General features: G+C 34.4%; 1 protein-coding gene across 2 annotated transcripts in view; it reads left to right on the forward strand.

Annotated features, from left to right (window-relative positions):
• Positions 1-15,963, forward strand: part of NCKAP1 (NCK associated protein 1) — a 98,349-nt gene that overhangs the window by 53,108 nt on the left and 29,278 nt on the right. For both annotated transcript variants that reach the window (XM_060105852.1, XM_060105854.1), the window contains exons 14-18: positions 223-304; positions 2,256-2,314; positions 8,607-8,752; positions 10,852-10,984; positions 15,402-15,521. In XM_060105852.1, the coding sequence (XP_059961835.1) occupies positions 223-304; positions 2,256-2,314; positions 8,607-8,752; positions 10,852-10,984; positions 15,402-15,521 (540 nt within the window). The remainder of the gene's footprint in view (positions 1-222; positions 305-2,255; positions 2,315-8,606; positions 8,753-10,851; positions 10,985-15,401; positions 15,522-15,963) is intronic.

A 15,963-nucleotide genomic window follows, 5' to 3' on the forward strand; every position in this document is an offset into this window, starting at 1 on the left:
ATGATATAATTTCTTTTTTTTCATTTTTTTCAATTAGCATAATGTTTTTGAGATTCATCCATGTTATTGTGTGTATCAACCTTCCATTCCAGAAAGGAATGTTTATTGCAGAAAAATATTCCATACTATTGATATGCCAGTTTGTTTATCCATCTACCAGTTGATGGACCTATGAGTTTTTTTCCCAGCTAGATGTTTTTATCATTATTTTTTGATTTTCAGAATCTTTCTGTTTGCCCTGAAGATGAATCGATCATCATGTCCTCTTTTGTGAACACTATGACTTCTCTAAGTGTAAAACAAGGTAATAAGTCTTTTAAATAAAAACATATTTTCTTGTAATCAGGTTTCAAATTAGATTATTAAGGAGAGGATTTAGCAGTTAGTTTTTACAGAATTACTTATCTTATTTTTGGGCATATTTAACCTGTTCTCTTTTGTTTTAACTTTGTTCATTCTGAAGCAGAGGTTTCCAAAATGGATGTGTGATGATTATAAAAATCATAAGAAGTATAGCTTAACATTTCTTATTATTCAGCAGGGGGAAGAAAGCATTTTGTAATATAAAAAAAATAAAGAAAAATGAGCACCCCACATCGTAACAAAGTGCATATTTGGTCCAAGCATTACCTATGACAATAATGGATACCATTAATAAAATGGTTAATCTGGGCAGGCACTTTATATGTATTATCCTATTTAATCCTCATCAGTGTTAAAAAGCTGTTATTACTTTTATTTGACAGATTTGGAAACTTAAGGTTTGAGGGTTAACCTCTCAATTATTTAACATGGTTTGCCCACACTCTAACAGATGTTTAATACTACAGTAGGATCTTAAGTTCAGGTCTGTCCATCTAAAAAGTTGATGTCGTATAATAGACTGCCTCTCCATTAGTTGAATACTCTATTCCAGTAGACTGATATGATGTTTTAGTTTTATAATGTTTAAGTAAAAGGTATCAGAAACCTTGAAAATTTCTGAGTAATAAATTTATTTAGTTTTATTAACCTTTATAGTTATCACACTTAAGTAATGAATCTACTGTAACCTTGCCTGGTTGTGTTTGGTTTATATAAAGTTACTTTGTGGAACTTCAGCGTGCTATCCAGAGTTTCTATTCACAGGATTCCTCATGCTCTATTTTAGGTCCTTTAAATTGACATGTAAGCAAAATGAGAGTCACAGGGTTTAGGAGAGAAGTCTGTACTTTACACTTCTCATAGCATAACTGCCTCCTTTATCATCATCTTTATAGGATATGAGAATTATTTCACTCTTACCTATTAAATTATTTTTATTTTTAAATTGTAAAATAAACATAATATGTAATTTACTACCTTATCATTTTTAAGTGTACAGTTCAGTAGTGTTAAGTATACTCACATAGTTGTGCAATAAATATTCAGAACCTTTCATCTTGCAAAACTAAAACTCTAAAAAATAACAATTCCCCATTTTCCTTTCCCTCCAGCGCCTGGATCCACTATTCTACTTTATGTTTCTATGAATTCGACTATTCTAGATACTTCACATAACTGAATTGTACAGTATTTGTCTTTTTTTTCACTTATTTTACTTAGCATAATGTCCTCAACATTTGATCCATGTTGCAGTATGTGGCAGAATTTGTTCCCTTTTTAAGGCTATATAATGTGCCATTGTGTGTTTATATCACATTTTGTTTATCCATTCATCTGTTGATGGACTTTTTTTTTTTTAAGATGTTGGGGGTAGGAGTTTATTAATTAATTAATTTATTTTTGCTGTGTTGGGTCTTCGTTTCTGTGCGAGGGCTTTCTCTAGTTGTGGCAAGCGGGGGCCACTCATCGCGGTGCACGGGCCTCTCACTATTGCGGCCTCTCTCGTTGCGGAGCGCAGGCTCAGCAGTTGTGGTTTACGGACCTAGTTGCTCCGCAGCATGTGGGATCCTCCCAGACCAGGGCGCGAACCTGTGTCCCCTGCATTAGCAGGCAGATTCTCAACCACTGCGCCACCAGGGAAGCCCCTGTTGATGGACTTTTTGGTACTTCCACCTTTTGACTATTGTGAATAATGCTGCTGTAAACATTAGTGTACATATATCTTCAAGACCCTGCTTTATTCTTTTGTATATATGTCCAGAAGTGGAATTGTCTTAGCTCTTAAATTTTAAAATGTGATTATAGGTTTGTATAATTACATTATTACAAATTATATTAATTACAAATTAATTACATTAATTTGCTTTGTAATCTTTTTTCTATTATTGTAGTTGAAGATGGGGAAGTATTTGATTTCAGAGGAATGAGATTAGATTGGTTTAGATTACAGGTAAGAATAATTTTCATTGTCATTCCGTTATTGAATACCTTAGTTAACATGAAAACATAATATGAAAAAAGTATTCATTATTGTATACCTATCGAAAAGACTCCTTTTGTATAACTAACATAGTCTTTACTTCATGGAAGAAACTTTTTTTTATCGAGGTATAATTAACATGAAACGTTCTGTTAGTTTCAGGTGTACAACATAATGATTCAATATATAAGTATATTTTGAAATGATCACAGTAAGTCTAGTTAATATCCATTACCACATGCAGTTACAAAGTTTATTTTTTCTTGTGATGAGTGAGAACTTTTAGGATTTACTCTCATAGCAACTTTCAAATATATAATACCGCGTTACTAACTATAGCCACCATCCTGTACGTTACATACCCAGGACTTACTTATTTTGTAACTGGAGGTTTATATCTTTTGACTACCTTCACCCATTTCACCTAACCCTGACTCCCTGCCTCTGGCAACCACCAATCTGTTGTCTGTATCTGCAAGTTTGGTTTTTTCTTTTGTTCATTTTGTTTTGTTTTTTGTTATTTTAGATTCCACATATAAGTGAGATCATATGGTATTTGTCTTTCTCTGTCTGACTTCTTTCACTTAGCACAATGCCTTCAAGGTCCATCCATGTTGTCACAAATAGCAGGATTTCCTGCCTTTTTCATGGCTGAATAATATTCGTGTGTGTGTGTGTGTGTGTGTGTGTGTGTGTGTGTGTGTCACAACTTTTTTTATCCATTCATCCATCAGTGGACACTTAGGTTGTTTCCATGTTGTGGATATTGTAAATGATGCTTCAGTGAACAAAGGGGTGTAGATATCTTTCTGCATTAGTGTTCTCATTTTCTTCAAGTAAATACCCAGACATGGAATTGCTAGATCATATGTTAGTTCTATTTTCAATTTTTTCAGGAACCTCCATACTGTTTTCCATAATGGCTCACCCATTTCCATTCCCACCAGTGATGCACAGGGATTTCCTTTTCTCCACATCCTCACCAACGCTTGTTATTTATTGTCTTTTTGATAATAGCCATTGTAACAGGTGTGAGTTGATGATTAGTAATGTTGAGCATCTTTTTATGTACTTGTTGGCCATCTGTATGTCTTCTTTGGGAAAAGATCTATTCAGATCCTCTGCACTTTTTTAATTGATTTGTTTGTCTTTTTGCTATTGAGTTGTATATATAGAAGACACAATTTGTATTAGTTGTTAAATCTGGATAAGTATATTTCTCACTTATACCAATATAAAAGTTTTGAATACAGTATCATAATTTTTACATAACTAGGTTTTTGGGCCACGTAGTTTTTGTTATAACTACTCTGCCATTGTAGTGTGAGAGCAGCTTTATTTAATATGTAAACAAATGGGCATAGTTGTGTTTCAATAAAACTGTTTATAAAAGCAGGCAGCTGGCTCACAGACCATAGTTTACCATCCCCTGATCTAGTGCTAAAAGCTTCATTTTTCTGAAATGCAGAAATAAATGATATTAGACTTTAAAAGTTTTTATTCAATATATAACCATCACATAGTTTTTAAGGACTTTTTAAAATTTGAGCCTGAAATTTTTGTATGTACTGTAAATTTAATGATAGCATTTAATTGCCCCTTAAGTATTTCTAGTAATTATGGGGAAACTGTGGCATGGTATTTTCAATAACTGTATATTTAAAAATAATAATAATATGTTCTCATTATAAAAGTCAAAAGTATCCAGAGGTAAAGTAGAAAAGGAAAATTTGCACTTTTCCCAGTTTCATTCCCCAGAAATATTAACTTTTAATAATTGGCCTATGCAGTATCCTTTTAGGTGTTCAAACCTATAAATGAGGTTATACTGTATACTGTTCTGCAACATAAAAGATTTTTAAAGTGTTTTAATTAAAAGTGAAAATATAAGCACCATGTGTTTGAGGAAGAGATTTTTAGATGAATACAGTCTCAGGAAGCACTCATAGAAAGAGCATAGTTTTCTGGCAGTCTGCTTAGTTCCCTGAGGTGCTTTTGCTTTTGTTAGTTTTTTTCCTTCCAGTGTCAAAATATATAGGCACTTTTCTGTCTCTTGGTCTGTGTTCTACAACAGCATATTTTTAGGACTTAAGATTTTATAAATTAAGCCACAGTTTTAAGTAACTTGCCTGAGATTGCAGAGCTGGTTAGTGGGAGATCAAGGAAAGAATACTTGAGATACCACCATCCCAAAATGTTTAATGTGTATATATTATAGGTTATTTTCTTCCAGTTAAAAATAAAGTTTAGAAATTAACATTTTCTTATTTTAAAAAATGCTCTGAAACAATACATAAGCAGTGCTTATAAAAGGAATGAAAATAGAAGTGGAATTACTCTGCCAAAGGATATACACATCAAACATTTTAAAAGTCATTGTCACAAAGTTTGAACTGCTTTCAGTCTCTTACTCTTAGTTTGTGGGAGTGCCTAAACCAACATTTAGGTTCAGAGAATTTTAGAGATTTAGATGCATTTCAAATTTACCCTTATTAAATACTTCCAGGATTCTTAAACTTATTCATTTGAAAAATTTACTTGAGAATTTTACCTTTGTCCAGTGCAATCATACAGCAGAATATAAAGCATTTGAGTGAGCATTAGAGATATAGAATTGATATATCCCTCTGTGAGATTTTTAAATTTTACTTAGCTTATAAATGCAACACTGTAATGACACTGCTATCTCTCTTCACATAGTCTTCCTTCTTTGTTTATCTCTGTATCCAAATTTCTTTTTTTTCTTTTTTTTTTGCGGTACACGGGCCTCTCACTGTTGTGGCCTCTCCCGTTGCGGAGCACAGGCTCCGGACGTGCAGGCTCAGTGGCCATGGCCCATGGGCCTAGCTGCTCTACGGCATGTGGGACCTTCCCGGACTGGGGCACGAACCCGTGTCCCCTGCATCGGCAGGCAGACTCTCAACCACTGCGCTACCAGGGAAGCCCAAATTTCTTCTTTTTATAAGGACGCTGATCATATTGGATTAGGGTCCACTTTAATGACCTCATTTTAACTTGATTACCTCTATAAAGACTCTACATTCTGAGGTATTAGGGATTATAATTTGGGGGGACATAATTCAACCCGTAACATTGCTCTTAACCAGGATTGTGATATGCAGTCACTCAACCCCTTTCTATTGCATAATAGATTCTTATTTTTTAGTGATAATAGGTCAGAACATACCAAGGAAGGAAATAATGGGACATAAAACTAAGCCAGAGAAGTCTTAACAGGGAAAAGGGGGCAGAAGTGCGAGGTGGGTGGCAGTGTCCAGAATCTAGGAGGTTTGCAGAGATTATTAAGAGCAGGTCAACAGTGAGGGTTCTAAGACTACAGCCTAGACCATAGGATGCAGGAGATAAAATATTGACAGTAGTATCATATAATCTGTAGAAGAGTACAAATCCTCTGGGTATTTTATAAATCTGGCTATGAAGACAAGGCATAAAACATGAAAAATTAAATAGCAGTTTAAAAATCTAAAAGCTTAAGTTGAAATATGCCACCGACAGAGTATGATTAACAATTAATTATAGTTTTCTTAGGAAGGAGAAAGTTTTTTTCAAGTTCGAATTGCTAGTAATGGCTTTATAGAGAAAGCAACGTTTTAACCCAGACATTGAAAGATAGGTAGAATTTGAATAGGAAAATAGCTTACATAGGAAAGGGCAAGTAAAGAAACTTTTTAGTGTAAAGTATTACTACAAGAAGGAAAATATCAATATCTTCACAAAAGATATGAATGATCTGAGTTTGATCAGTGATCTGGTAGAAGGACAAGAGTTATTAGGTATAAACATATGGCCAGAGAGAGATGTCCTGAGCTCTATAGATATCACTTCTTGAGTAGAGCAGGGCTAGAAGGATAAGCATTTGGGGGAATGTTATAATATGCTTTGTGCCTTCATTGGAGTCTTTGTAGTCTTAAAAGAAGAGTTCTCCTTCTCTATATGTATTCTCTGCCATTTTTTTCTGCTTCCTAAGGCATCTCATTCCACTGTGTCTCATTAGTCCCTTAAGCATCTTCAGTCACTCTTTCATTTAGCTTCTTCTCTTCTGCCTTCTAATTTACTTGGGTTGTTCAAACCTTAGACTTTTATTTAAACCAATTCTTTTTTAGTAATGTATGTTTCTTCTTCCATTGTTGTCAGGCATTTCAAATTAGTGTTTTAAATCAAATTATCTCATTTTGTCACCATCTATTTCATCTGAATTTATTTTCACAGTGATATTTTAATTCAGAATTTTTAAAATGAGGCTCAGTTAATGGAAGTCTTTGTTGAACTCATGGCCACTACTGGTTTCTCTTTATACTTTAAATCTGATGAAAGGTAAATTAAACTTCCGTTAGACTTAGTCTGTGATGAATGTCCAGAATATATCTTGCCATTAGATTATTGCCATCATATTCCTCATTCTCTCCCCTTTACTGGCAGACACAAACAACAAAATATAAAACTCTGCTTTGTGATGTGCCAGCCTCAGTGAATGGTAATTTCCTCCATGTAGAAGCTGAGATTTCCCATTGTAGAAGCTGAGGTTTGATTTTTATCCTACTTAAAAGGCAATAATTATTTAGTCTCTTAATGTTTCATGGGTACTAGCAGAAGACATAGGGGTCTTGGATCAGAAACAAAGGACTTAATTCACTGTGCAGGACGTAGCATGAACATCAGTATATATACATCATTTTTCCCTTGCTTCCATGTCTCATGTGGGTAGTACAGAGAGACCCAGATGAATGCTTTGCATTGGTCATGTCTTGCAGCTAAGGAGGACTGAGTTTGAGGAACCCTCTGTTTTGTCATCAACAGTAAGCATACTTGCTCTTTGTTACAGAGGGACACATTTCTTTATTTCTCAAGTTTGATAGATGCAAATATAACCCCCAGAAATGGCCTGGATAGTGAGTGGTCTGGGCCTTGCGTTTTTGACATATCCAGCAGGGCGTGTAGGCACATATATGAGATTTATGAAAGAATGTCTCCTTAAAGCCAGAACCCTGGCCATCATCCATAATTCTCTGTTGCCCATCACATCTAGTCATTCCCAGATTAAACACTTTTGAACTGTACGACCCTAGAGCATAGCATAATCCTGTCTGGATTATTGCCACCACTTCCTCCTAACAGATCTCTGCCTCCTGTTCCCTTTCTGCCCACCTCTCTCTGTTTCCCCTTCCACAAAGAATAATCTTTCTAAACAATAATTAGCCATCACACAGAACCTTTGGTGGTTCACCAAAAAGTTTAAATTCTTTAACATGGTATTCAAGGGTCTGCAGGATCTGGTTGAATCTCTTCTTTCACCATTTCCTTTCTCTTCTTTGCACTCTAACCACAGCCATAGTGAGAGGTGTTTTGTTCTGTAGGCACCCCTCCTATTCTTGTTCTTCACCCTTCTGAAATGTCCACCATCCGTGGGCAGGTTTCGCTTTCTGTGAGTTGGTACCTCTTTAGTGGAATTTCTTTCCCTCACAGCCTACCCTGATGGTTTTGGTTAAGACCTATTGCCTTTTTGGTCAACCTACACTAATTTTACCATCTTCACAGTGGTTTTCTAGAATCCATCAGTTAATACAGTGTGTTATGTTATCCAGTTTTTAATGGTTCAGTATAATCTAAAACCTCCCTGAATCAACATGTGCAATACCTACTTTCATCTTATTGTTTCCTATATATGTTTTCTCTTGAAATAGATTGAAAACCTCTTTTGGTAGGGACACCATGACAATTCATTGTTTTATACTTTTGATGTTGTAACTTCACTTATTTTGGGCATTCAAGATGAATGACCCATGTATTAGATTCTGTTTTATGGACAGTATTTCAGTTTATTTAAAGAAATTCTTTTTTTTTTTTTTTTTTTTTTTTGTGGTACGCGGGCCTCTCACCGCCATGGCCTCTCCCGCTGCGGAGCACAGGCTCCGGACACACAGGCCCAGCAGCCATGGCTCACGGGCCCAGCCGCCCCGCGGCATGTGGGATCCTCCCAGACAGGGGCACGAACCCGCGTCCCCTGCATCGGCAGGCAGACTCCCAACCACTGCGCCCCCAGGGAAGCCCCTTAAAGAAATTCTTGATAGGAATTTCAAGTTTGGGTCCCTGTAGACAATTTTTAAAAGGCGATGTTGCTCATAATAAACTTTAAGTATTTTTCAGTAGTGGGTGTTTTTCTTTTTTTCTTTCCCCCCGTAGACTTGGTCTATACCTAAAGTCATTACCTAAACTACTTTTGTTTTTTGCTTTACTTTTACAGGCATATACTAGTGTCTCTAAGGCTTCACTTAGTCTTTCAGATCACAGAGAACTTGGAAAGATGATGAATACAATAATTTTTCACACAAAAATGGTAGATTCCTTGGTGGAAATGTTGGTGGAAACATCAGATCTCTCCATATTTTGGTATGTTGTAATTTTCTTTAAATCAGAATTTGAAATTTTTATTATCCAAAGGTATATTTCTTGATTATTTTATGTTAGTGTGATGCTTAATACAGTTCAGTAATAGACTCTTAAGAATAAATGGAATAGTGGGCAACTTGCCAATAAAATGAAGTTTACCAAGTTGGGATTTTATATCTATTTTTCTCTATAAGAGCAACTCTTACTGATGTGAATTTATTTTTTACACTTTCTTTGAGGAGGTGAAAACAGTCACTTCAGATTGTGTCATTAGACTAAAGGAAAAAAGTTTTGGATCTGGGTTAAATAGAGCAAACATTGGAAATTAAATAGCACATAATTTCACTCTGCAGTATTAATTTAGACATTAATATTATGATGATGTGGTGACTATTCCCTCCATTGTGCTCCACTCTCCTTTGCTTCTTTCATTTAGCTCTTTTGTTATACTTAGTACTTTACAACTCTTTTTCTCCCCCACATAATATGGTTCTTTTAAAATTTATTTATTTATTTTTGGCTGCATTGGGTCTTTGTTGCTGTGCGTGGGCTTCCTCTAGTTGGGGCGAGCAGGGGCTACTCTTCGTTATGGTGCGTGGGCTTTCCATTGTGGTGGCTTCTCTTGTTGCAGAGCACGCGCTCTAGGTGCACGGGCTTCAGTAGTTGTGGCACACGGGCTCAGTAGTTGTGGCGCATGGGCTCAGTAGTTGTGGCGCATGGGCTTTGTTGTTCTGCAGCATGTGGGATCCTCCCAGACCAGGGCTCGAACCCGTGTCCCCAGCATTGGCAGGCAGATTCATAACCACTGCTCCACCAGGGAAGCCCCATAATATGGTTCTTGAAGAAGGTCATGTTTTTGTTTCCTTAATGTCTAATATAGCAGGTACTTAATAAATATCTAAATGAATAAGTGAGCTTGATTGTAATAAAATTAATAAACAGTGGTGTCAGGACTCAAACTTAAGTATTCTTACTCCAGAGCTGTACAGTAACAACTCTGTTTCTGCTTCCTGACCTTTTTTCCTTTAGGGAAGCTGATGGGAATAGTCTAGTAGATCCCTTTAATTCTAAAATGCTGAGATAGTCTCAGTAGATAGTGATAGTAGTTTCTTTGTATTGAATAGAGATCATTATGAAAAGCTTCTTGTTGCTTTTATTTTTGGGGAAAAAAACAATCTACACTGATTTTTGCAGTTTGTAGTATGGCTTTAATTAGCAGTGTTACAGAAGAAATCCAAATCGCCAGGCGGGGAAGACATAGGGATCTCTTAATGCAACTCCTGAAACACAATTATCACATAACAAGTTTGTAAGAATTTTAAGGATTATTTGGAACCCTATCCTATTGTCTGACCCAAAGGCTACCTTGGAAAGAAAATGGACCATTTTACGTTCAGGTATTTTTGAGGTACAGAAAGTTTCCTATTGCTAAAGAAGGATACAGCAATCAGAAATTCCTCTTCTCTTTCTTGGAAATAAAGGCACTTTGAATAATGTTTAAAATTTGCAAATTTTCAGTCATTTAATTAATTTTTATCCATATTTTCTCTTAACCACATTCTTACTTTGTCATATCCAAGATAAAGACATGTTTACGACCTCTGTTTGTCTTCATTATTCCAAGATGTACTATATTTTATCACCTCACATTCTTTTAGATTTAACATCTCTTAAATCCGGAAGCAATTTAAAATTGATGGTGTGTCATTGTTTAATTGACAATGTTTTTCTTTCTTAGTGGTACATAAAATAATGGTGTTTCTTACAATTAATAGTGACTTAGCTTTGATAAAATTTGATGATGTAAGATTTGAATGTCATATATTCATATGCCATAGATATGGTTTATCTTCTCTTTAATTTTTTTATTTAAAAATGTGTTAATGTTATATAAATAATATTTTTATTACTCTGAAATGATTATTGGTGTGTAAGAGATAACTCTTTGGAAAAATAACTTTTCTCTTCCTAAGAGAATAAATGCTACAGTTGGTAATTTTTACTCACTTGAATCAAATTAAATTAATTATAAGGTACTGTTTCATAAAATTTTAATTTTAACTATAAAAATTGTGATTCTAATTTTTATTTCCTTATAGTTTTTATAGTCGTGCTTTTGAGAAGATGTTTCAGCAATGTTTGGAGTTACCCTCTCAGTCAAGATACTCAATTGCATTCCCACTACTTTGCACTCATTTTATGAGTTGCACACATGAACTGTGTCCAGAAGAGGTAATTTCAGAGTAGTATTGTGATTTATATGGTATGCAGAATAAACTACTCCAAACATAAAGCTGACCGAATGTTCACAAAGACTCACAAAGTCCTACTTATCTAATCTAGCTGCCCACTTAATGCATCTCTATGCAGAATCAGAAGAATGCTTGAATAGATATATGATATAGACATGTATTTGAATAATCAGATAAATATACATCCATGTTTATAAGAACATATCATAAAGTCACTTGGAATTACCTTTATTAAAATAAATAGAGTCAGGTATTAATATTTATGGTAAAGTTATATAGTGATTGATTTTTGAATGCTTAGTTTTCCACTGAAACGCTCACTGAAAAGACTTGAAAATTGGAGAGATTACTGACTAAACATAAACATTTCAAAGAAGAATTTCACTGACTTGTCAATATAATAGATACAGTAAGCACAATCCAGATTTGCTAGTATTTGTAATATATTCACATACAGGCACACACAGTTACTGAGTAATTGAACTACTTAAGTTTTACAGATACCAAGTATCTATCAAAAATGTACTCTCAGTATTTCTTCTAATCTTGCAAGAAGAAATATCACTTTGTATGGTAAGAATATATATTAAAATTAAATAGTATTTTAAAAAATAATTTAACTTAGTGTTGAATCCCTTTACTTAGAGCTGCAGAACGTGTCGAAAAGAAACTTACGAATAGCAGCATTATTATTACCTTTAAGCATTAAGTAGTATCTGTTGCAGATTGTTTTTCAACATTCCATTGGAAGCAAACTCAGACAGAAATTAGCCTGCAGGAAGTTTATTAGGGAGTGCTTTTAGGATTAATACCTGTGAGGATATAATACCACCAGTTTTAATAGATTTGTAGATTTTTTACAATTAAAAGATTTTTTCCCCCAATCGTGACACCTAAGATATACTGTCAGTTTTTCTTCACCATCATCCTTCCTATTAATTACCCATCAAGTCCTCTTAATTTTATTTGTGTGGTATATTGTAGTTCAGCTTTTCACTGTTTTTCATCTGTACTGCTAAATAAGTTTTCTTCCTTCAATATCTGCCTTAAAGACTAACACAATGCCACCAGAGTGCCTCTTTCCTTCTTAAAGAGCCATCAGTGGTTCTCCGTTGCATATGGAGAAAGTAAAAATTTCTTAGGCATTTAAAATCCTCAACAATTTGATCTCTACCCCCATTCTTTTTTTTTTCTTTTGTTTTTTTGTCTTTAAGAAAAAAAGTATATAAACATAAAAATGTCATTTTAAGTATTTTAAAATGTATAGTTCAGTGACATTAATTACCTTTACAGTGTTGTGCAGCCTCACCACTGTTCATTTCTAAAACTTTCATCACCCCAACCAGAGACTCTGTATACCCGTAAGCAATAACTCCCCATCCTTCAGCATTCCATTGGAATGGTATACTCCAGTCTGCTTTCTGTCTCTATGAATTTGCCTCTTCTAGAGAGTTCATATAAGTGGAATCATACCATGTTTGTCCCTTTGTGTCTGGCCTATTTCATTTAGCATACTGTTTCAAGGCTCATCCGTGTTATAGATACATCAGAACTTCCTTTTTATGAATGATAATAATCCATTGTATGTATATATCACATTTCGTTTATCCACGATATACTCACAGTCTTCTACTTTCCACTCCCTACTGTAACTATCCCACCTTAGGTAAACTGTACTAATTTACTAGTCTACTTTTTGGCATCTTAGAGGCTTTTTCCTCATACATAAAATTCATTTCACTACACCTCTACCTGTCGTACTCTTACTTTTTCTTCAGTGATCAGCTTAAATCCACCTCCTCCAAAAAGATTTTCAGCATTCCTCCAGTTAAAATTTGTCCCTCTTTAACCATATTTTCATACCACTTTCATCATTATTTTATCTAGCGTCATCTAACCCATATCATTTAATGTTTCTACCTCATTTTTTTAGTAAAGTTATGGTTCCTTAATGGGGTAAGACTCAATTCTTACCAAAAAATTATAACAGGTAATTAATAGTGTGTTTATATTTATATAGAGCCATAAAATTTATACAGCATTTTTTATCTTTTGTTGCATTTGATTATTACAACAAAGTAACAGCATAGTCAGAACTACTGATAATTTCTGGTGGACTGATCCCTATATTCATATAGCTAGTAAGTGGTACTCTTCTGTTTTTCATTTAGCTAACTTGTTAAAGCCTGTTATATTCCAGCTGTGCCTTCTTAAACCTGTGATTGAAAGGATGCAAAGACACAGTCTTTACCCTAGACATATCCGTGATCTGATGATCTGTGTTGTGGTAGAAATATACATGGGGCACTCTGGGAACATTGAGGGAATTCACCTAAGGGTGATGAGGGAATTCACCTAAGGATGAGGAAAGAGTAAGTTGGTGTGCACAGTTAATAGTTCTCAGTGCAGTCTTGCTTTGTAATTTTAGTTTTAGCCATTCATCTCATTTAGATCAGAAAGGTCATAGAAAAGGCCTCTAGAACAACTTCTTAATTCTGAGCCTTTATTTTAAGCTGTAATACTTACAGTGAATTTGAAGAAAGATGGTACCTTTTGAACTAGATTTGAAATTCACACCCTTCTGGGTCAGCAGGATTCCCAGATAATGGTAGCCAGTACTAATGAGAAACTAATTATCGTGTTGCTATAACTGTACCATCCAGTAGAGTAGTTCACTCATCTTTTCGAGTTTCATTGTTTAAAAATCTTCCATATGCTACTGTCTCCTAAATCTATATCTGCAGCCCACACCTTTCCCTTCGAGTTAGATTTTCTCTATATCCTGCTGCAACTTAGGTATTTTTAGCCATCTGAAGTGTAACATGTCCAGAATAGAATTATTGATTTTCCACATCTACCCCAACTTGAAGCCTTTCTGTTTTTAGCTCTGCCTTTATATATGTATATATGTTCAAACTCCTGCCTCTTCTCACCCTTGAACAAGCCACATCATCTTTTGCCTGGATGATTGTTATTGTCTCCTAAGTGGTCTATTTGCTTCCGCTATTATCCTCTGTTCTCAGCACAGAGCCAGAGTTAAGAAATCTTAGTTGTTTTCCTTCCAGTCTTAGCATTTTTGAGCCATTGAAGGCAAGTAGTGAAATCAGATCTGTATTTTAAATAAGTTAGTCTAGTAAGTTTGAAGCAATGCTAGTTCAGAGTTCTTTTTTTCAGGAAGAAGGGATAGCAAGGGATGTTTTATCTTTCAGGAGTCAGAATTTGGTTAAATAAAACGCAAATGTTTATAATTTGAAATTTTTCCTTAAATAAAGTGAACCATTATTTAATTGTATCTGGTCTGTAGATCCCTTTAGGTTTTGCTTCCTATTCAAGTTTTAAAGGGCATTTAAAATACATTATAAGGTGGCATGGTACATCTAGGAACAGTTATTTTACATGTTTAAGTATTTTTATATTCTTTTATATTATCTGACATTTATTTCAGCATAGAAATAATGTTTGTAATGACTGAATATGTTTGTTGTATTATTATGGAAGATCAGGGAAGGAAAACTTATAAAAATCTGTCTCCAGAAACTAACACAACATTTTAAATCAACTATACTCCAATAAAAATTTTTTTAAAAGCTGTCTCTTTGTAAGTATTACAACTGTATAGTGCAAAGTTGTACAGCATTATATACTCAACATTCCAGTTACCATTGACAAGAAAATCCCATTAAACTATTGCAACACCCACCAAAACTAAAATGATACAGAATTCTGTAGGCTAGAGATAGATTGATTTGAGTGAGTGTATGTATCTACATATACGTATATAATCTCCCAAACATTAGATATAATGTTCTATTTTCCCCTGTTGTGTTCAGAAAATGCATTTATGGTCAGCTTTTTTTTTTTCTCTTCTGGGATGGGGAGTTTGATTTTAGAGAGTTGAATGCCTTGTGAATTTGTTTGTTTTACTGAGTTGATATCTAATGATTTTATTTAAATATTTTAACATTTCTTTTCTGTTTATACACTACAAAATTCTGTGTTTTCAAGGTTTTTGTATATAATCAGGTGAGATCAGAAAATATAACTCTAAATCTGATCTTTCGTATTGTGTGTTTGATATTTTAGTATTTAAGAACTGGATATAGGACATTGGAATTTGAAAATTAATAGTTTTTCATGTTAAGGAAGACACTGATCCTTTCAGATTCCTTGCAATCATAATTGTATAATCACCAGGTACTTATTTTATGTCAGTTGTATGCAAATACAATACAGTAGGTTAGTTGTTAAGAGAGATAAAAGAAATCTATAACATCTCCCATCCTCGCTCCTTACTGTAGAATAGATTTGAACCTTATTTTCCATGTTTATTTAAAAAGTGTTTGAATTCAAAGTACTTTCTTATAATTTTTATTATTGTTACTATTTTGCTTTAACAGAGACATCATATTGGAGATCGCAGTCTTTCCTTATGTAATATGTTCCTCGATGAAATGGCCAAACAAGCTAGAAATCTCATCACTGATATTTGCACTGAACAGTGTACTCTTAGTGACCAGGTGATAATTTAAATGTTTCCTTACAGATAGGAAAATTGTGTAGGAAGGCAAGAAAATGATCTCTTAGCTAGTTTTTTTCCATTTTTTAATTTTATTCTCACACTCTCAGTAAATCTCATTACCTCATGTTGTGAAGCTCCATTATTAGGTTTTTAAAAAATTCCCTCTGTCCTTAGGATTAGTTTAAAATTAAGCTTCTAGCTTGGCATTCAAGTCCCTTCCTAAGGTAGCTCAAACCACTCTACCCTGTACTTTATACTCCACTACCTAGTCATTCTAACTAGATTCTGAACACATCATGTCCTATCATAGTCTTGGTCTTCATAGGCCATTTTCCTTTCAGTAGAATGTTCTTTCTTATTCCTCATTTGCCTGGTATTTTTTAACTTGTCCTTTAACTGTAGCTTTGATATAACTACCTCTATGAAGTGTTTCTTCACAC

Source organism: Mesoplodon densirostris, chromosome 8, assembly GCF_025265405.1.
Source record: "Mesoplodon densirostris isolate mMesDen1 chromosome 8, mMesDen1 primary haplotype, whole genome shotgun sequence".
Lineage (NCBI taxonomy): Eukaryota > Metazoa > Chordata > Mammalia > Artiodactyla > Ziphiidae > Mesoplodon > Mesoplodon densirostris.